This window comes from Seriola lalandi, unplaced genomic scaffold (assembly GCF_002814215.2).
Source record: "Seriola lalandi dorsalis isolate HSWRI2012SDOR001 ecotype SW California unplaced genomic scaffold, Sedor1 jcf7180002054850, whole genome shotgun sequence".
NCBI lineage: Eukaryota > Metazoa > Chordata > Actinopteri > Carangiformes > Carangidae > Seriola > Seriola lalandi.
The window spans coordinates 2,075,607-2,097,341 of NW_019525403.1; the positions used below are offsets into that span (position 1 = coordinate 2,075,607).

The following is a 21,735-nucleotide window of genomic DNA, read 5'->3' on the forward strand; positions in this document are numbered from 1 at the left end:
TGTGCTGCATTGATTTAGTGCTGCGCCTCTACAAAGGTGAGACACTTATGAGAGAAAAGAACGGTGAAAATCAAGTGATATTGGGGCTTTTATGGGTCAAATTTTCCTCCACTGGAGTCAATAATCTACCACGCACACATTTTTGATTTTTTTCTAAAGATAATTTTGTTTTAACACATTTAAAAATATCATTTATATTTTCTTTGAAAAAAAAAATTACACCGAATTCGTACTGTTTTGCAAATGATTTGTTGGCCCTCTCGGTTGGGAACAGCACAGTGTTAAAGCTGCATTCACTGATTTTCAGCCACTTGCAGGCATCAAAAAAGCTACAACATTCTTGAAAGAAAACAAGGAAACTATTCTGATTGGCTGACTGTTTTCTGAGTGAGCCAATAAACATATAGCAGATATCAGGTAAACGCTCATAGAAACCAAATCCTGCAAATTGGATGGTGAGTCCAGAGGGGCAGGGCTTAAGGCTAGTAACACTGCTTTGTTGTGACATCACAAGGTCCAGGAAGTACTGACGGCTGGTTTTAAGGCTCGGTTTCTGAATACAGGTTTGCGCATTTCTATGTGGACTGAGCGCTTTAATACTTTCATAGTATTAATACAGAAGCTAGACCTGATCTATAATCAAACAACACATGGACATCTACCTTTATTCTATATGGGACCTTTAATGTTTAATGTTCGGGCTGTTTCCCTCTGTGTTTAGCAGCTACTCTAAACACTTGCCTCATGAAGTGTCACATGCATATTCAATAGGTCCTTTTTGGTATTTTTTACTTCCTGGGCCATCACAGCCCAGAGTGTGGCTTTGAGAGTGGGGGGTGGGAAGAGAGCGGAGAGCGGCTGACAGAGGGAGGAGACATCCCTAGCCCATTTATCTGACAGCCATTAAACCACTACGAATCAATGTGCCAGCAGCCTCCTGTTAGACCAGCTACCCCTCCCCCCTCACTCCCACCCTCTGTCCAAAGTTGTGTAGGCACAGTGTGGCTCTATACTCAACATTAGGCTGAGGGGTGAGGAAGGCATCAGCCATGGCTCTGCTGCTGGACAGCTCCCACGGCACAGCGGCTTTCTGCTGCCTGATCCGCCGCAGGTTCAGGAGGCGGAGAAAGAAACGCTCCGAGCGCAAAGGTATGATATCTACAGCCGCTCCGCTCCGCTGTCTGTCGGTAGTGCGCTGGTAGAGGACTGTGGCTTAACACTGACTTTGGAGCAGTGTTGCTGTTTGTCTGTTCTCCTCATGGGTATAGGGTCAGACGAAGCCCCGAGGGCGACTGGTTGCTCTGTTTTTGTTGTGCTCTTCATAATCATGCAGGTTAGAAGTGAAGCTGGAGAATCTTATCTCATCTTAGTAGTTGCTGTGTTTTTTATGTGCTTTTTTGGTGTTTATCTGATTTTATTAATTAGCATTCTTAATTGGAGAAAAAATAGAAAGAGACTTCTGGTGTAAATTTTTGTACTTAAGGTCTTTAGCTGTTGTTTATACCAAAACAAAAATGGAAAAAAAAAAAGTCTTGCTTGAGTTTCTTGAAGATGTTTCACCTCTGATCTGACGTGCTTCTTCACGACCGAGGAGGTGAAACATCTTTAAGAACCTAAAGCAAGACTTAATAAAGCTCTTGGAGAATCTTCACAGATGTGTCTTCTTTACCTTTTCATTATGTAACTTACTGCAGGGAGTCAAATAGCAAAAAATATGTAGTCAAAATGATTAAAATGTATTACTATGTCTACTCCTAAATTGGACTTAAAGTTTCTAACTAAAAGTAAATAAGAGTTGCTGTGGCTGACGTCATTTCTCATGGACGAGCTTGCTGTAATTACGGCATACAAATTAAATAATTAGAGATTAGATGCTGTTTTTAATAGTAGTGTATTTTCCAAAAAACAGAGTGCATGTATTGTTTAGTGCTCTGCCATTCCTGTACCTTACCTCTCGTAATAACATAAATAATGTATAAATCTGCGTTTTCGTCTGCACAGAAATCTTAACAGATAGAATCACTGTTAGTTCCTCTTGAATGAATAAACACCTTCATGGTGAAGTCTACAATCATGTAGTTCTGTTGTGGGGGAGACTGTGCACGGTTGCAACAAGTCTTATTCCTCCAATTACAAACATGCTAGAGTGATGGCGCTCTCAGCTAGACCCTGCTGCCAGGTTTTGGAGATATAAACTACTATGAACTACCGACTTAGTTCTAAGTCACATGGTTAGCATGTATCAAGTTCAGTTATCTAGCTAGCACACGGTTAAGTCATGGCTGATAGCAGTTGCGACACAACGGTGTTTTTCAACATTGTAGTCCAAAATATGCAGCTAATTTTCCGATAGCATTTTAACGAATAAGAAAATACAAACAAGTAACTTTGTGAATTATTTTGTTAGCCTCTAATGATTCTATAATATATTTACCTGTTCTGTTTATCATAAGCTATAAAATGAATAAATTGGTTGTTCAATGCAAAACAAAACTCAGTAACTGTTTTTTGATAAATATTACAAAATAAATAAATAATACTGTTATATTGTTGTATTATTGTAAATGCATATGCATGTTTTTATAATACTATGTTTATAGATATAAAAAGCAAAAGGTGTTTGGTGAAATTTAAAGTATTTCTAATGTGTTGCAACCATTCCTGATCCATATTGCAACCGTCCACTGCAACCTCTGAATTCTTCCATTCAAATAAATATTGTGAATAAATTCGTAGTCATATGTGATCATCTTTAAATAATATAGGTAAGTTTAACGTATAAAAGTTTGGTTGGTCTAGAACAAATAGTCCTTCTTTTTTCAATGTCGCAGCCATCCCTGATCCATGTTGCAACCGTCACCAGGGTTGGGGTCAGTTGCAGCAGCTGAATTCCTCAATTCAAATAAATATGGTGAACGATATGTCATATGTAATCATCTTTACATAGTATGGGTAATTAGCAGACAGATGTAAGTTTAATATATAAAAGTTTGATTGGTCTAGAACAAACAGTCTCTGAGTAACTGAGAGAAATGCAAATGTCCCCAGTCTCTCCTACTTTTTCTCGCCATATTCCCATTATTATCAGCTTAATGTGGCACTTAAAATAAATGAAGGAGAAAATGCATTTAGTACCCTTTCAAAAGCATTTTCTTCATCTCTCAGTAAATGTCAGATGTACATGTATTTAGTTTTTGTTGTAGCGTCCTGTGATACTGCTCAGTCCTGAGGCACAGCTCTACTCTGCTCCTCTTCTCTTCTGCATGATTGCAAACACCTGCCAATACAGGAACTGGCTGCAAAACTCAAGCACACTTAATCCTCACATTAATTCAAATTTCACCTGTCGCCACCAAATACCAAAGCAGCTGATGCACTGTGATTTTTCTTCTTTTTTTTTTATCCCACCGGGGAATATTCAATTTAGCTGTAACTGTTATTCATGGAGAGTGTGGTAAACAGTATTAATGTTTAAAATAAAATGGAGCTATTGTTCGTACTTTGCATGCAGGGAGAATAAGAAGCCCATCATTTCCATGTCCCACTAAGCAGGGTGTTGCGAGATGAAGTGAAGTGTGAGTTTAATCTACTGGGAGCGAAAGTGAATTTCAGACGAGGTATAAGCCGATGTGCTCCGCGAGGCATGTACGGCATGCCGCCGCGAAGGGATGTGTCTGTCGTGCCAAAAGCGCAGCCGCAGATCTCTGTCTGGCAAACAGCCACCGCTCCCCGTGATGCGGAGGAGTTGATAGAGCAAGCCACCTCCCCCTTACCCTCCTCTCCCCACTTCGCCCTGCAGCCATGGTTTGGCCTGAAGCTCCGCTGATAACCCAGAAGGCTTGGGGCTTGTGACACACACACTCCCACCCCCACTGTCCATCAAAGTACCCCATCAGACAGCTAGAGAGGCGGCAGCAACACAGCGTCAAAGACAGTATCAGTTTTACTAATATTGACTTTTAATATAAGGTAGATCTAAGGCAAGATGTGTTTTTGAAATACTCTTGTTCTGCTTTAATGAGATAAGCTCTCCACCACATTTCTGCTCGTATTCAACTGAAGAAACATGTCAGAAGCAGTCGTGGCAGTAGTACTATAGATAAAAGTAATAATAAAAAATACTCCATCGCAGGTATTTACCCGCATTCAAAATTCAGTAAATTTACAGAATTAGCAGCAGAATTTACCTCAACATTAAATGTTTTCTCATTTAGTAAATTATATGTACAGTCACTTATTACTCTGTTTATTTCTTATATAGAATCTGTGATGTTTCCTTGTTCTCCACAACATGAAGTATTATGTTCACTGCAATCTGCGGTTGCAACAGGGGATGGTTGCAACAAGTGTTATTCCTCCAATTAGAAACATGTTAGAGTGATGACCAAATCAAAACGGACCACACAACAGTGTTAGGTCCTGCTCATATTTAGTAATCTATGCGACTCTGTGTTTGCCTTTAAGAGACAATAGAAACAACAGAAAGGTGATTATCTGTGGAAAAACAGTAAAAGCAGCATTCATTAACATTCATGCTGCCAGAGTTTGTCAGAGCACAGAGTGTGGACGGTAACTTTGGAGCATACGCAGACATGCCCTGCTCGTTAGGCATCAGTAGACGGCACCGACCTCCCACCCTCCACCTCCGCACACGCCTGTCCGTCAGCTCCTGGCCTCACTAATCCTGAAGCCGTGGGGTGTGAAATTCAACATCAGCCCCAAGCTTCCCATCCTTCCATCCTCTCCCTCTCCCTCCCTCCCCCCCTCTCTCTCTCTCTCGGAGATAGCGGAGGACCTGGCCCCGGCCTTGACCGGGGGGGTGAAGAGAACAGCGATAGCCATCTGTTGTGCGTGGCGAGGCCGGTGATGCGGAGAGAATGTGGTGGAGAAGGGTCAGCAAGTGCCGGCGCAGAACCTGAAATCTCTCATGCCCATCTTCTTAGAACTTATGAAAAATAAAAAGAAAGTCAGGAAAATGACGGAGCTCAACGCAAAGTAAACAAACCCCTTGGTCAGAGGCGGCAGCAATAAGCAGCTGTCACACAGGCAGCACAGTGATGCAGAGTGACTTTCAATAACTCCAACAGCGGAGTTAGCTACATCAAATAGAGTTCTAACAGTTGAAACGTGACTACTAAGGTCAGGAACTGTCACACGAGTCTCTTAGATCTTTGTTATGGTTGTTACTGAATATGAAAAGCTGCATTTCTCTTTTTATTTTTTATTTTTCACTCGTTTGAACTTTCAAAACCTGTCGTCTCAAATTGATATCTTTGGAGTGTTCCTTTGAAGGACCTATTGCTATTCGTACATAGCTAACCTTAACGTTAACAGTTGTTTACTTACCAGTCTTGCCAAGAGCTTCAGCCTTTGTTGGATTTACAGTACAAGAGGTTGTAACTTGTGCTCGGAGCAGCAGTAGCGCCAGCCAGAGTGCATCATTTCCGATATTGTATAGCATAGTGTGTATCGTTCCTCGTATCGTATCGTATTGTATCGTTTCTCGTATTGTATTGCATTGCGTCAGATCGTATCGTATCGTATCGTATAGTATCATGTGTATCGCTTCTTGTATCGTAAAATATTGTGTCGAATCGTGTCTAACATTTATAATATCGTTTATCGTATCGTATTGTGTTTTGTATTGTGGGTTTGGGTCGAGAAATCATTGAACTGCGACAGGAAACACCAGCCTCCATGTGATCATACCTCAGATAACCTTGAGCTGAATACATGAGCTTTATTTCATAAGTGACTCCTGTGGTCACTCACCCCGAAGCTTCATTTACAAAGCACTGTCAAAGCATTCTCTCTCCGTCTCCTCTGCAGTATGGAAGGAGATAATCCACTTAATTGCTTTACCTTCAGGAAGACTGCAGCTTCTCCTTGGGGGGTGGGCACTACAGTGGTTTGAATAGTTTGCAGCACAAATGTCTCTGGGAGGGGAGGAGGGGGCAGTGCGGTGGTCTGAAAGGAAGCCCTGCTGGTTAAGTGTGTTATATTAGCGTGTGCAATTGATACAGCATTGGCCCTGCCCCTGCAGCTACTGCCAGGGCCACACACCAAATTAAAGCCGTCATAAAGATTTCACAGAGTCCCTGTGAAAATGTTAGAAAGATGTCTGGCGCCAGAGCGTGTCCTTGGGAGGCAGTACTTAAGCATCGCTGGTGCAACACAGCTAAATTAGAGAGCTGTATAGCAAAGTTTCTCTGGCTAACTTCCTCCATTGTTTCCAAAAACTATTAAAGGTCCCATATTTTATGATTTTATTTATTTATATTTATTTTCACTCCGGTGTTTTATTTGAAGTGTTGATCCATAAGAGGATATATTTGTGGTTTTACGTACCAAAAAACCATCTCGGTGAAGTTTTACATCTCCTCCCTCCGGCTTAGAGCAAGAGTCTCTCTTGTGAATGGTGGGGCTTGGGGCATGGCTTAGAGTGGCGACTGCTTTGTTGTGACATCACAAAGTTCAGGAAGTCTAGACGGCTGGCTTTAAGGCTTAGTTTCTGAATACAGGCTGTGTGCATTTCTCCGTGGACTGAGCGAATTCAGAAAAGTCAGGACTAACATTTTTTGACATTGCCCAAGGGTGTACTCAGTTTTGTTGTATACCGTGCATTCAGAAAGTATTCAGACCCCCAGACCAATCAGGGAGAAGGGCCTTGGTAAGCGAGCAGACCAAGAACCTGATGCTGCTGTTGTTTGGGCTTTCATAGAAAACCCTTAAGGCACATGAGACAATTTTTTACCAAACATGAGGTAATGATCAACAACAATATGGTGTTAAAGTTAATTTACACCATTATTTCTAACCTCACCCGTTGCCTCATTCTTTTATTTCCATGTGTGATTAAATATTAGTTACATTAGACGGATTGTGTTTTGATTTCCTCGTAATCTGCTGTAAATGTCACGTTTTTCTCTGGCTCCTGAAGTGGGTTTAAAACAGAAACATCCGGCGTGATGCAGGTTAATCAGCTTTCTGTTTGTAGCTTGCAGACTGAAAAGGTCGGCCAATGATCTTGTTGAATTGAACAAACTTCACTGAAATGTCTTATAGTGATAACTTTTTGCAAAGTTAATTACATTTACATTGTGGTACATTGTGGAGAGTTATTTGTTTTCGGGCAGCTTCATTGTGGCGTGTGTAATTTTTTTTTTTTAGTTTTGCTATTTATATTGACTGTATGATAGAGACAGAAACTTGCCTCCAATGTATCCAGGTTTGCCCTCTGTCTCTTCCCTCCCATCCACCATCTCATCACTTCTCCCTGCACTATCAATATGTCACACCCTGGTCCGTCAGGGTCCGATTTCTGCACGTCTCCAAATGTCATTTCATGGGGAGAAAATTGAGTTTTTGTGCAAGAAAAGCGCAGAGCTGCCAGCAATATTCAATACATGTTTTTTTCTTTTTTTTCCTTTGTCCGTGTCTCATGTTTGAGGCCGAGGTTTTTTTTCCCCCTGCTTCTCCTTAGGATCGATCCATCTGCATTAGGTCACTAAAAGAGTTCTCTGACAGCTGTTTGCAGGAGGTTTGTCTCTGCGGCTGTGAATGTAACTTCCCTCCAGAACCAAAAATCCACTTACCACTGTTGGCTCATGCTAGTTAACACCAGTGTCTAGATTCTTCTCTGGTCTTGTAAAATGGGATGTCCTGAGGGCTGCACAAGAGGCTAAAACCCCTGAGGTCATACCTCATTTCCCCCAAATGTATTTAAAGGTCCCATACTAAAAAAAAAATAAAGGTAGATGTCCATGTGTGGTTTGATTATAGATCAGGTCTGGGTTCTATGTTAATACTATGAAAGTATCATAGCGCTCAACCTGTATTCAGAAACTGAGCCTTAAAACCAGCTGCCAGGACTTCTAGAACTTTGTGATGTCACAACAAAGCAGTCACCGCTCTTAGCTGTGCCCCAAGTCCTGCCTACTTCATCTTTTTTCATCTTGATGTTCCAATAAAATCAAACATGTTTGTAATTATAATAAGATTTTAGTCTTGGCTCAGGCAGATAGCGACGTTCAATGACGTGAACACTGTCGACAATCATAAATACAAAGTCCAAACACAGTCATCTTAGGGGCAGATAAATATAAGTGTTGTTACTAACTTTATGTAATAACTATGATAACAATAACCTGTAAATTTCCACCAGAAGCATGATGGGAAATAATCTCAAAGGAATCCAGTCTTGCAAATACTGACTCTGCGAGATCCGCAGTCTTAGTGTGAGACTCAAAAGACTTAAAAAAATCTCTGAGACTTCTTGAGTCTAGTTTCTTGAAAGAAAAGCAGCACTACTTCTTCAGGGCTGACTGGAAGCTACAGTGACGAGTGTGTAAATGTGTTCAGTAGTGAGGGCTGTTGTGTTTAGTGTGCTGTGGTGCATGCTCTGCAGGAGTGTGAAAGTAGGCAGCGTAAATTGCTTTTTATTCATTTTGTCCTGCTTGTCTGATAAACTGATCCTCCATATGACATGGATGGTAGGCCACGGATTTCTTTAATGTACCTGCCACTTCCTGTTGCTGTTGGCTGTTTATCCTCCACAACCGCATTCTCTTTCCAATTTGTTGATGGTGCTTTGAATTAAAGCCTATGAAACACTGTGTGCATTGGAGGAATCGGGTCCTGTAGCAAATGGCAACAAGTATGCACAACATAAACGTGATCCAGTAAATATTTAGGTAAACAAGCTTTTTGAATAATTATAATATCATTTTCAAACCCTCAAAACTGTGTTGGGTCTGCCCTGACAACTCAATTTTTTGACATTTTACTTCCTCTGGGTTAATTTTCTTCCTCCATTATCTTGAGAAAGGCAACCTCAGCCCTATTCTCCTTCCACCCGTCTAAATGGAGCCAGAGACGCGTGCTAACATTGTCGTGTCTAATGTTTGATGCCACACAGCTGAGTGTTTGCAGGGCAGGAAGCCTTACTTGCCCACAGACGAGCCATTATACAGACCGCGTATGAAACCTTTCCTGTCAGTCTCCTTCAGAGTTTTACCCTGTTCTTCCTATAGAGGTAAACTGATTAGCCATTTCATCGTCCTTGGTTCCCAGGCTCTTCTCTTTGACTTTCAGAACTGTCCATGGTGCTGAAGTACGACTCACATCTACCAGAACTGTTTGTATCTACCTTTAAATGCTTATGTCTGTTTATTTGTCAGCAGGATTATGTATTTAACAGATTTGTTTGTTGGAGGGATGGGGCATCTGCCAGTGATGAACCCATTACGTTTTTTGGGCAGATCTGTTGCATTTACAATGAATTTTAATTTCTTTTCTTTGAAGTCTGGTGTATTTTGTTTGATATTGGCCTTACCGGAGGTCTGTCCTCTCTTGAGCGCTCTTCTAGCTTGTTTATTTGACAGTAGACAGTTGAAAGTACTGAACTGATTTGTACCAAATTGTTGGCAGGATGAGACATAGGGTGGCGATGAACTCATTACATTTTGGTACATATCTGGTTAAAGGGGCAGATCCAGGGTCCAGATCACTCCTTAACATTGTGAGATGGGCATTTTTGTCAGTTTCTCAGGAAATAATGTTCGGATCTTGCTGTAATAAATCGCACATTTTTATGTAGTTGAGATGTATGACTTTATACAATTTGATGCATATCCAGATAATAATTTGGGTCTCACTGACACATGCAATTGTTTGGCCTTGGCGAAGGTATTTTCTCTTGCTTAAAAACCAGACACATAGTCTTAGAGGTATATATTTTTTGTCGTTCCGATTGTTGAACATGGAACATTTATCTTGTTTGGTACACTGCCATTGTGTGGCAGGAATATACAGTTAAAGTAAAAATGTCTTTGGCCTAAGAATGAATCCAGCCTCCCCAACATTTTTGAGTTTGTACCGCTCATATAGTGAAGAGTGAAGCCTGTTTTCTTTCTGAAATCCAACCATCATGAAGCGGGACGTCGGTGATGCACAGTCGAGCTTTAGTTTTTCCTATATATGGAAGATGAGAAACCAGGGTTAGTCCATTCAACCAGACAGATCCCTATACACCTTAGAGCACTGCAGCTGACCAGAGGAGTGAAACCTGCTGCCCTCATCTCTGCAAATTGACAATAATTATCATGTCATTTCTGCCAGCCACAGCTTGTTTATTTATGTCTAGGGATAGCAGGCTGAGTGACAGTTTCCTGATTAGACTAGAGGAAATAATGGCAGCTCAGTGTCTCTTATCAGCCTGTGAGACGAGTACCAGGAGTGTCAGACAGGAGTAGCCTTAGGCAGAGTAGAGGTGGAGGGGGCTTGCTAAAGGGGAGAATGAGCTTGGTGATGAGGTGTTGTGATATATGAACAAAAGAAGTGGGACTGAGGATGGATTGGTTCTACCAAGAAAAGTTTTGTGTGAATTTACCCAACTAATACACGGAGAAATCTTTTCCTCTGTCTGATTTTCTCAACAACCGACCATCCGATCGACTTCAAACTTGATGTAAAAGCTTACAGAAATCACAACCGGGATATTTACTGACATATTTTATGTTGTAGAATAAAGCTCTTGAGCTTGTGTGTTAACCACAGGCCTTATTTCAGCCATCTAACCAAACACCCATTCAAAAAAACCTAGAGACTTCAGACGAGGGAACTGGAAGCGCTAAAATGCTAACTAATTTCCAGGAAGTAAAACAACCAAACGAATTACATTGAAGTAATTTCAAAGTAAAACAGGAAATGAATAGTCCAAAGAATCACTTAAGGGGTACATTGTGAAGCAGTTAGATACAGGGCCTTAAGCCAAATTAATGTACAGAACAGGAAGGGCTAAAATGCTAACTAGTTTTTAGGTTTTAGGACCCATTTCTGCGGCAGTCTATTGTTGAGACCGTAACCCTACATAAATAATGTCACAGATTTATTTATGTAGATACATCCAATTCCCCCCTAATCAAAATAGACTATGGACAGGCACATTTTGAACAGACAAAAACATAGTCCCATCATCTCCATAAGCTTTGTAAAGAAATCTTCACCAAGACCCGATGAAGCTCATTTGCATGGATCTCGTAAAGACAGATATAAACCAAAGCATTCTTAACATTTCAGAGCCTCAGTTCCGTGTGTTTCTTACAGGTCGAGTAGGAGCCCGGCCACCTCGAAACCAGCAGAGGCTGCTCACCATAGAGGGGGACGGGGCAGAAAGCATGAGTGAGTCCCTTTCTTCATTTCAAGTCTGAACAGCATAAGGACATCTATATGTTTTGGTTTTTCTTTAATACGGCAGTAGCTTTCTATTAAGTAATTATTTTATACTTGAGAGAATGACACTGGATCCAGGTACTATATGAGATACGTATATGTAAAGGGAACACACCCAATGCTTAAATATCCTCCATCATCCCTCCGTGACTGTCCTTGAAAATGTACCATCCAAATCCTTCTGGCTGGCTCAGGAGGCAGGATCAAAGCTTAATCACAGGGTCAGGGTGTATCTTCAGACCATTTGGATGGCAGAATCTAAGCTTGTCCCCTTGCTCTCAACCAAAAAGCTCCCTAAAGCCCCCCCAAGAGCCGTGTCTGGATTTTGAACATAGGTCTATTTCAGCTCTAAACCCACCTGACCCAGGATAAGCCTCAATAGGACTTTATGGAAAAGATGGAGATAGTAAGGTTCTCGCTGAAGTTAACATGGAGAGCAAAGTAAATTAACACAAAGCTTTACTTTTATCTAACACCATTCATCATTTGTGTTTGGACATAGTAATCCCGTCCCTCTTCTGCGTAAGGCAAAGTGAAACCAGTCGGGAGAACATGTGGATTATGCCTGGCAGCGTAAGGAGGGTTGGATGCAGACTAATGACAGAAGTCATCGAGGTTATTCAAGGGCTTTTTGCTAAAATTACAAACAGGAAATCACAGAAGAAATCAAATATCAGATCCCAGGTAAACCATTTGGCGCTGGCCTTAAGTGCCAAGACCAATTTAGACCCATAGAAAGTTGACCTTGCAGTTGACTTCCAATATCCTCGATGGATTCTGCAAATTTGTGAGGAGAGTGCTGAGCACTGTTTCAGTGAACAATAACAATATGTTCCCTCTTCCCCAACAGACGTATAATCAATCTCCCCCTCTTGTTGCTCAGGGCATTATCCGCTTTTGTGTTATTCATGTTTGAGTTTCATCTCCCTTTTGCATGCTTGTTATTTACTTTGCATACGGCCGTGGACTGGCTTTGACTGAATGCCGAACTCAGCTCTGTCCAGGAATGGTCGAGGAAGAAGGGATTTACAGTTCATATCGGAAAGCATAAAGCTAAAATTGGCTTATAATTACGGAATCCATGTCTTGAATCTGTGTACCGTACCCGAGTCCTATCTAATCCCCTATCGAATGTTTTCAGGATATTTGTTTTAGGGGGAATGAAGACATACTGTTTTTATTTCACTCAGTATACCTAAACCACAGGGATTTTGCTTTCACCACACATTTAGCCTTGTTCTGGCTCACTTTTCCTTCAGTTGTGAGAGAAAACGGTGTTTGTTCCTCACTGAGGGGGCTGTGCTGCAGCTGCAAAAGCTGTAGAAGCTAAAGTAAAACCAGCACAGTGGAAATTGAGTAGTAATAGAGTGTTACCTGTAGGCGATCTTGTGAGTAACCTCCCCCGAGCATTGCATGGTTGTTTAATTAACTTTGCATTTCTAAATGTGAAGTTAAGGTAAAGTTAAGGTACTGTGTCCGTTTTACCAACTTAGAACCAGATACAAAATGGAACCAACTATCCGAACCCAATCCCCAAATTCCCAAATCCCAATTCAGGGGTCGCATCATTGGGAGGCTGCATTTGAAGACCAATTGCGTCACAGCAGCGTGACTAGACCGTCCCGTTTAAAGGTTCCAACGGATGGATCCTTTGTGGTCCAGCCTATCCCGAGATTCATTGAGTGCTGGTAATGAAAATAATATGGCAGACCAAGAGTCTTAAGTATTGGGTTTCAGCTCAGTTGAACAGCTAAGGGTACCACTGTGAAAACCAATAACCTCAAAACATCAAGTTTTTGTTAAAGAAAAAAAGTAGCTTGTTGTCAACGTTGCTAGGCAACGGTAAGGGCGGGCACAGCTGGTGACGCAAAGCGTCACCATAGGCCAGACCGTCTCATTTTGGTTCGGCCTTTGCAGGCAGCATCCCTGTGGACAGCACTCTCCGAAGGATGCGGCCCCTGAATTGGGACACTACTGTAATGGCTGAACTGTGGTTGACTGTTTTACGTGTTTTCAGCACATATTAAACATGAGCTAGCATTTTAAAATAAAAAAATAATAATTTCCCTGGTATTTTTCTTCAGGCTCTGAATTATTTTGACAACATTATTTGCACACCCCATGTTTCTCCACATCCCGTCTAAACCTGCATTTTATAGGATCGCTTTCTGTCCTGAGCACCGAAAGGAGTAACCTATCGAGCTTTTGCTGGAGGATGTTATAAATGGAAATTTACATGAAGTTCCATCGGCTTTGTTAACAGGGCCCGGTGATATGTGTTCCCAAAAAACGGAGGATCTTCCAGAGAATGAAATCTAAGAAAAAATCGATTTTTATGGAACCCATAATTTAACTTGTAATTTAACGTGTAATTTGGATGTAAATATTTTGCTTTTCATGCTTGTTAAAACTTAGCCATTTCTTTGCAGAAGGAACTATGAATGTTGAGTAAATGAATTCCCCCCTAGCCATGTACCTGGACTAATTGTGATTGTGTGTTAGTTAATATTTTTTTATGTTGACAAATTAAGAGGACAACAGTATTAACATGATTTACTTTATTTTCTGACAACACCACATACTGTAAGTATTCATTAAGGAACACACATCACTTGTCCGGTTACAAAGAGAGATAAAGGAATCTCTAAATTTTACATTTACAAGATCCTGCAACGAAGGCATTGTAAGTTACTCTTTCTGGGCACCGCAGGTTCACGCAGCACAGATGTTAAGGAAAATCGGAACTTGGACAACCTCTTCTCCAAAGAGGGTGTTGCAGCTGAAGCTGCTCAGCTCCCCAATGGGAGCGCTGGGGGCGGGAGGAAACGTCCCTTAGAGGAGGGCAATAATGGGCATACGCATTCCAAGTACAGGCCCAAGAAACGTAAGAAAGCTCCCGGGCCTATTCTGCCCAAGAATGCCCTCATGCAGCTGAATGAGATCAAGCCAGGGCTACAGTACAAGCTGCTCTCTCAGACGGGGCCGGTCCACGCCCCTGTCTTTGTGATGACCGCGGAGGTCAACGGGCAGCTCTTCGAGGGGTCGGGTCCCACCAAGAAGAAGGCCAAGCTGAATGCAGCAGAAAAGGCCCTGCGCTCCTTCGTCCAGTTCCCTAACGCATCTGAAGCCCACATGGCCATGGGCCGGACTCTGTCCGTTCACACGGACTTCACCTCGGACCAGGCTGACTTTCCGGACATGCTCTTTAATGCGTTTGAGACATCCACCCCTGTAGATGACTCCTTTTACCTTGCTTCCAACAGTAACGGTTCCTTCAGCTCATTGGGAATAGAGTACCCGTCGTTACCCTCCCCTATCCCGAACCTAGTCCGGGCTCCATTACTTCCTGCCCCCTCCGCCTCCATCTCCCCTACAAGCAGCAAGAACCCTGTGATGATCCTGAACGAGTTGCGGCCGGGTCTCAAGTACGACTTTGTGTCGGAGAGTGGGGAAAGCCACGCCAAGAACTTTGTCATGTCAGTCACAGTAGACACTCAGAACTTCCGGGGTTCTGGGCGGAACAAGAAGCTGGCCAAGGCCCGGGCTGCCCAAGCTGCGCTGTCTGCTTTGTTTAACATGCAGCTGGATCAGGCTCCGTCACAGCAACCTATACCCAGAGAGGGACTGCAGCTTCACCTGCCACAGGTAAGCCTGAGGGCAAATGAATACCGACGAACCCCATTATATTGTTGCTCAAGTTGCCTTTTTTTTGTCTAGAGTTAACAATAGCATCGAAGTGTTGTTTAAGATCTGATCACACAGTACATCCAATGATGAATGGCACCGGCAAAGTATATTGTATAATGCAAAGTCCATTATGTGTCTGATACATGCAAGTAAGCAATTTCTTACAGTTGTGTGAGTTTTGTGTCGGGAGGGGGACAGAGGTGTTTATTTGGATGTTTCAGTATTGACATTACTGAACCATAGGAGTCACAGAGCAAGAGATTAGACTTCAAGCATATTTCGGTAACCCAGCGGGGAAGAGCCGCACAAATGACACCGATGGAGCTGGTAAAAACTTTAAAAACTGTTTTGGATGTTTTGACGGTCCACTGGCCAACCGGGATTCGAACCGGTAGTCTTCACGTCCAGTCTGCCTGTGCTCTGTCTTATCTCTTTCTTTGTCAGAGTCCTTTTTAGACGAAAACATGGTTTCGTCTTCAGCGGGGGAACTTCTGGAAGGTCCCTTTAAGTGCTAGTTGTTTGCTGCTTTATTATTGTTTAAAATCTTGTTTAAAGAACCTTTTAAATACTGGTGTGCTCCTACAAAATTATCATTGCATAAGAACGGCATGAACATCCTCAGCTATCAGGATTTGCTATTACTATGTATTTATTTTAAATTTTTTGAGAAAAGCTGCGGCTGAAAGAGTTTGTTTGATCAGATCCACAAATGTCAGCGATCACGACCACCCTGGCAAAGTCTGATTGAAGATGGCGACTGCTTCACGATAGACAAGCTCAATACACTGAGATCTATTTACACATAAACTAATCCCTGCCTGTAATCCCCGCACACCGATAACAAAGCTGCTATCTTAATTACCATCACCCCCTGAGTGCTGTTCAAACACTGCTGTTCGTTATGAAAGCGTTTCCAAGTCACTCTGCTCTACCTCCAGAGCCGTGCGCGAAGCAGGAGATTTGACTGTTTTAAGCTGCTGAGATCCCTGCCCGTCAATCACACCGGCGCAGCGGTTCCTAATAGAAATATTCAGTAATAGTGTCGGTGCAGATAAGAACAGCTTTTATCCCACTTTGTCTTCTGCTGTCTGGTGACAGTGATTCATAAGACACATAAAAGAGTAGCACGTTTGCAATCTGATCAACCTTATTTTATATCATTCTACCATTTGGCTTCATGAGTGATTCTTGTTTTTGTCACATACAGCGCATTCAGAAAGGTTTAAAGGTCCCATACAGTATAAAGGAGATGTCCATGTGTTGTTTGATTATAAAACAGGTCTATTTTTTTAATATTAATACTGTCAAAGTATCAAAGCGCTCAGTCCAGTTTTTCCTTTTTAACAAATTTACGAGAAAATTCTATTTTGGCTTTGTCATTATGGGGTATTGGGTGCAGATTGATGATTTCATACAGCTGAGACATAACAACATGTAAAAAAAAAAAAAAAAGGGTCTTAAAACCTGAATGCACATGATTTGTTTCTACCTACCCCCTCAGGTCCTGGCGGACGCCGTCTCTCGTCTGGTTGTCGACAAGTTCAGCGAGCTGACGGACAACTTCACATCCCCACACGCTCGGCGGAAAGTCTTGGCAGGTGTCGTCATGACAACAGGTGTTTTTCTTTTTTTTCTCAGTTTTACGACAAATAGCCTAACAGTCCAGACGCACAGTCCCACAGCAGACTTACATCTTACCACTTTGTTGTCCAGGTACAGACGTGAAAGAGGCTCAGGTCATCTGTGTGTCCACGGGAACGAAATGTATTAACGGTGAATACATGAGCGACAGAGGTTTGGCCCTCAACGACTGCCATGCTGAGATTGTCGCTCGAAGGTCACTCATCAGGTACCTGTACTCCCAGTTGGACCATTTCCTCAGGTGAGTCACAGTATGACAGTCATCCTGTAAACTTCCTGTACATTTCCACCCACAACGCACCTGCCAGATCTACAAGGTTAGCTACAGGTCCTTATGTTGCATTCTGACTTACGAGTCATCCGCCTCCACGTGTGTCTTCAGTAACAGTGAAGAGGAGCACCAGAAATCCATCTTCACCAGGTGTGACAACAGACAAGGTTTCCGACTGAAGGTGAACGTCCAGTTCCACCTGTACATCAGCACCTCCCCCTGTGGAGACGCCCGCATCTTCTCTCCTCATGAAGCCGGAGTGGAGGGTGAGTGGATGGAGAGGAAACGCGTTACATGTTCAGTATGACTCTAATGAAGATGAACTTGTCTTGTGCCATCTGAGAGGCCGTATCACATAAATATTGGCGTTAATCATTAATTAAAAGTCCACAATAAGGAGTCCACAAAGGTGGATACAAATGCTTAACCTGGCACAAATCCTTCTTGGGTTATACTCTTTGATTAAACACATTCTATAAATTCAAGATGGCCACCATTTCTGGCAAGGAAATGTTATTTTTTGCGATAAATTCATCCACAATTTTCTCATATGAATAACCCAGGTGTCAAATCATATATGTTTTTAACAATTTAGAAGGTGATATTTAGAACACTGTAAAAAAATGAAATGATATTTCAGTAAAAATATTACTCACGAAAAAGCTCGCCAACTAGCCTTTTGCTGGCGAGTTTGCCTGGCGAGCTTATGTTAAGACAAGTAAACGAGTAGACTGAAGTTCTCGCAGAACTTTTGCCTCGTAATAAACGGTTTGTAATTACAATGTGTTTTATGCACATCTTTTCACATTGCATGAGAAGTCGAGCACTGAACAATAACTTAACAGTATATGAAAATATGTGTCCATTTTCTCCCGTGTCAGACCAGGGAGACAGGCACCCGAACAGAAAGGCCCGCGGGCAGCTCCGCACCAAGATCGAGTCTGGTGAAGGAACCATCCCGGTGCGCTCCAGTAACACCATTCAGACGTGGGACGGGGTTCTCCAGGGCGAGAGGCTGCTCACCATGTCCTGCAGTGACAAGATCGCCAGGTCTGTGTTCTGTTCATTGCCTGTTCACACATAGAGCTAAAGATGTCAGAAGCTTTTATTGTCAGAAGATCCGATAAAAATATAGCAGGCTGTGTGCATTTCTCTGTGGACTGAGCGCTTTGATACTTCCACAGCATTAATATAGAAGCTAGACCTGCTTTATAATCGAACAACACATGGAGCAAAAGCTGTGTTTATATGTGGAATTTTCACCTAGTGCACCTTTTAAAATGGTCTGTTCATAAAAAAAAAAAAAAAAACATAGTCAACATTACTTATAATCTAGCTGTAGTGTATATATTCTCTTTCAGTGTCTGACAGACCCACTCGAGGTGTTGACGGGTGGCTCTGAGCAGACCAGTAGGAATCTGGATGATTACGTGCACGTGTGGCCGAATGATCTCGGTGTCATGCTGCAATCAGTTCTCAGGTGTCTTTAGGCCACTGGAGCTTTGATTAGGCTTCTTGATGAGACACTAACAGCTCCTCCGAGCTGGACTCAGATTTGTCTTTTCAGGAAAATTAGCTGCAACAGATTTGTTTCTCTGAATGAATTTGAACGAAAACCTCCACTCTGTCCTTCAGGTGGAACGTCGTCGGTTTCCAAGGTTCTCTGATGAGCTACTTCACCGAGCCCATCTACTTCTCCAGCATCATCCTAGGCAGCCTGTACCACGCCGACCACCTCTCCAGAGCCATGTACCAGAGGATTACTGAGATCGAGGACCTGCCGCAGCCCTTCAGCCTGAACAGACCACTGCTCAGCGGTGAGAGGAACGCTGCACTTTCACAAGTGACTGCTTGACTGCCGTGATGATGGGATGCTTTCAAATACACCACGGCAGCGGCGCGTCCTTCAGAGGTGTAAAAAGCAGGGTTTTCACTGCACGTGGCTTTTATGGAAGCTTAGGTGTTGCTTTAAGGTCCCATATCATATAAAGGTCTCTGTCCGTGTGAAGTTTGATTATAGAGCAGGTCTAGGTTCTATATTAATACTGTGAAAGTATCAAAGCCTCAGTCCACAGAGAAATGCACACAGCCCGTGTTCAGAAACGGAGCCTTAAAACCAGCCGTCAGGGCTTCCGGAACTCTGTGATATCACAACGAAGCAGTCGCCGTTCTCAGCCCCAAGCCCCGCCCACCCGGACACACCATCCAAAGCTTGCAGGATTTAGTTTCTCTGAGTGTTTTACCTGAAATCTACTATATTTTTATTGTGTCACTCAGAAAACAGTCAGCCAATCAAAGGAGAGATTCAGAGCCTCCTCTCTTCTGATTGGCTCGCCGACCTGTTGTTACTAGAGCTCCAGAAAGAAGCCTGAGAGAGGAGACGTAAAACTACAGGGATATTGTTTTTGGTTCTTAAAACCACAAATATATCTTCTTATGGATCAACACTTCAAATAAAACACAGGAAAAGTGTGTGTATATATATATATATATATATCGTAGTTCTCCAGTCGTCTGCTTTATGAAATTGGATTCTCCTTTTATGCTCTACAGGAATAAGTAACGCTGAGGCCCGTCAGCCAGGAAAAGCACCCAACTTCAGCGTGAACTGGACGGTGGGGGATCAAGGCCTGGAGGTGATCAACGCCACCACAGGGAAAGATGATCTGGGCCGACCATCCAGACTCTGTAAACACGTCCTCTACGGCCGCTGGATGCGTCTGCGCTGCAAGGTAAGGTAGAGATGGACGTCAATAAGGCAGAAAAGCGGTAGTATCAGTGTTACATCTTTGTTATTGACTCACCGTCCTCTCCCTCCCCCTTTCTGGTAGCTGTCCCCCACCCTGCGGATCAGAACACCGCGGCCCTGCGGCTACCGTGAGGCCAAGCAGGCAGCAGCGGAGTACCACTCCGCCAAGCAGACCCTCTTCAGAGCCTTCCACGGAGCCGGCCTGGGCGCCTGGGTGAAGAAGCCAATAGAGCAGGACCAGTTCGCTCTCACCACCTGAGGACGCACCGGTCTGGTGGATTGTGGATTGTCATGGACTGGACTGTGTGTTACTGGGAAGAAAGAGGTACCGAATCCAGATGTCAGAATCCATGGATTTAACATTCCTCCTTGCTTTTATTGGCCTCACGCTATTCCGTTTCAGCCAGCACTGCAACTTGTATTTAAAAAAAAAAAAAGATAATTATTCAATCAGTTACGCAACTTTATACAAAGAAAGACTGTGGCAATGCAAACTCGCTGTGTGAGATGTATTCGTTTCGCATGTATGATTGTACCAAATTTATAGAAAGGAAGGTTTTCGGTGCCGATAACTGAAGAATGTCCTCTTTCACGGACTCTGCTGCAGCTCTCTCACTGCTAATTTGAGGTCACAAGGATACAGCATTTAGTTTTAAGCTATATATCAGTGGTTCCCAACCCTTTTCACCTCATGGCCCAGTGTGGAAAACTATGGATTAAAGACTCAGCTATGCCTACATAAGGAGCATCAGTCCAGCTGAAAAAGGGTCGTAAAGTTCTAAAGTACGAGGCACAATTACATTTAGGCTGTGTCCAAATCACTTCAATTATTTTAACGGCATAAGAAATAGTCGCATGGTTCAAAATGGTTGTACTAACTATTCTTCATTAACCCATTAAGAACCCGAGGTTTCCTCTAGAAGCTGAGAATTGTTTAAAAAAACAACCTCGGAAAACTTGACGTTCAGTAAAACATGAAATAAAAGTCATTTGAGAGGTTAAACCTCCGACATTTATTGTAAATCATTGGCTTTGCTTTGGAAACGGGATATGGCTGGAAAAAACAAGCACATTCTCAGTTCAGTTCAACTTTTTTTTATTTTTAAGTTTATTGATTTAAAAAAAAAAAAATGTTAAAGAAAGCCGATGATTTATTGAAAACAACACGTATAGACTGACGCTTCCTTTTGTCGGACCTCGTTTTTTCCACCGCCCACAGGTTTGGCATCAAACTGGTGTTGCACTCGATTGCTCCAACTGCTCTTATGCAAACATGTCACAGTCTGTCCTGCAGTCCATATGCAGAAGCCAGACACTGCTGGTGTTGGTGTTAACAGTCATTTTTACCACAGTGAAAACACACCAAAGATGATGTCAGCATTTTTCAAATCTTTTAGAATTAATTTATTTTGTATGTTCTTTTAATACAGTAACCTGCCTCTACAAACCTAGCATCTCACCTGTACATTGGTGATAATGTGTAAAGTGGTGTTTTGCTCTTTAAGTATGCGCTTCTGCTCTTTCGAACCAAATCACCCGTTTCACTCCGTAGCACAGAAATGATCCAGTATAACGTGTATTTACGGTCAAATGTTACATTTCTTTGTTTGTTCCTGTAAATTTTAACCCTGAAATATGTTTTAATTTTCTAAGAATCATTATTCCGCTGTAAAGGACTCTTGATTTTTAACCTCCAGCCTCAACTACCACAGGGCGTATTTGAATTATTTACTTCTAACATTCTTTTCTTTATATATTTTCCTTCTGTTTCTAATTTAATTAGAATTTAATTTAAAAAAGGTAAACGAGGGAAAACTCTGTACGTCGGTCCTCTCTGTCCATATGTGGGTCGTCGGCGAGCCTCTGCAGCTCTAGACGACTTGGTGCACTTTGTCGATTTGCCCCGTAAAATACAGCAAGACTCCAGGGCCTAATGCATGAGTTCTACATGTAAAGCATGAAAAATATATGAAATACGTAGAAACTGAGTCAAGTCACTGAGATAGAGATTGAATAAAATGCTACTGTGGTTATTTTTTTTTTTGGCTGTCTTTGCTTTTAAATACAAGGAGATACAAGGAGGGTGTTAGCTGTAGCTAGCATGGAGACCCATTTCAATCACATGATCTTCATCAGCTGAAAAACGAGTGAGTGG

The 21,735-nt window shown here is 42.4% G+C and overlaps 1 protein-coding gene across 1 annotated transcript in view; it reads left to right on the plus strand.

Annotated features, from left to right (window-relative positions):
* Nucleotides 1–21,614, plus strand: part of LOC111670271 (double-stranded RNA-specific editase 1-like) — a 36,747-nt gene extending 15,133 nt beyond the window's left edge. Inside the window, exons 4-12 of the mRNA XM_087179532.1 lie at nucleotides 11,107–11,181; nucleotides 13,943–14,877; nucleotides 16,421–16,535; nucleotides 16,633–16,801; nucleotides 16,943–17,097; nucleotides 17,713–17,881; nucleotides 18,467–18,648; nucleotides 19,385–19,563; nucleotides 19,663–21,614. Coding sequence (XP_087035658.1) covers nucleotides 11,107–11,181; nucleotides 13,943–14,877; nucleotides 16,421–16,535; nucleotides 16,633–16,801; nucleotides 16,943–17,097; nucleotides 17,713–17,881; nucleotides 18,467–18,648; nucleotides 19,385–19,563; nucleotides 19,663–19,839 — 2,156 coding nt within the window. The 3' untranslated portion in view covers nucleotides 19,840–21,614. The remainder of the gene's footprint in view (nucleotides 1–11,106; nucleotides 11,182–13,942; nucleotides 14,878–16,420; nucleotides 16,536–16,632; nucleotides 16,802–16,942; nucleotides 17,098–17,712; nucleotides 17,882–18,466; nucleotides 18,649–19,384; nucleotides 19,564–19,662) is intronic.
* The last annotated feature ends 121 nt before the right edge of the window (nucleotides 21,615–21,735 follow it).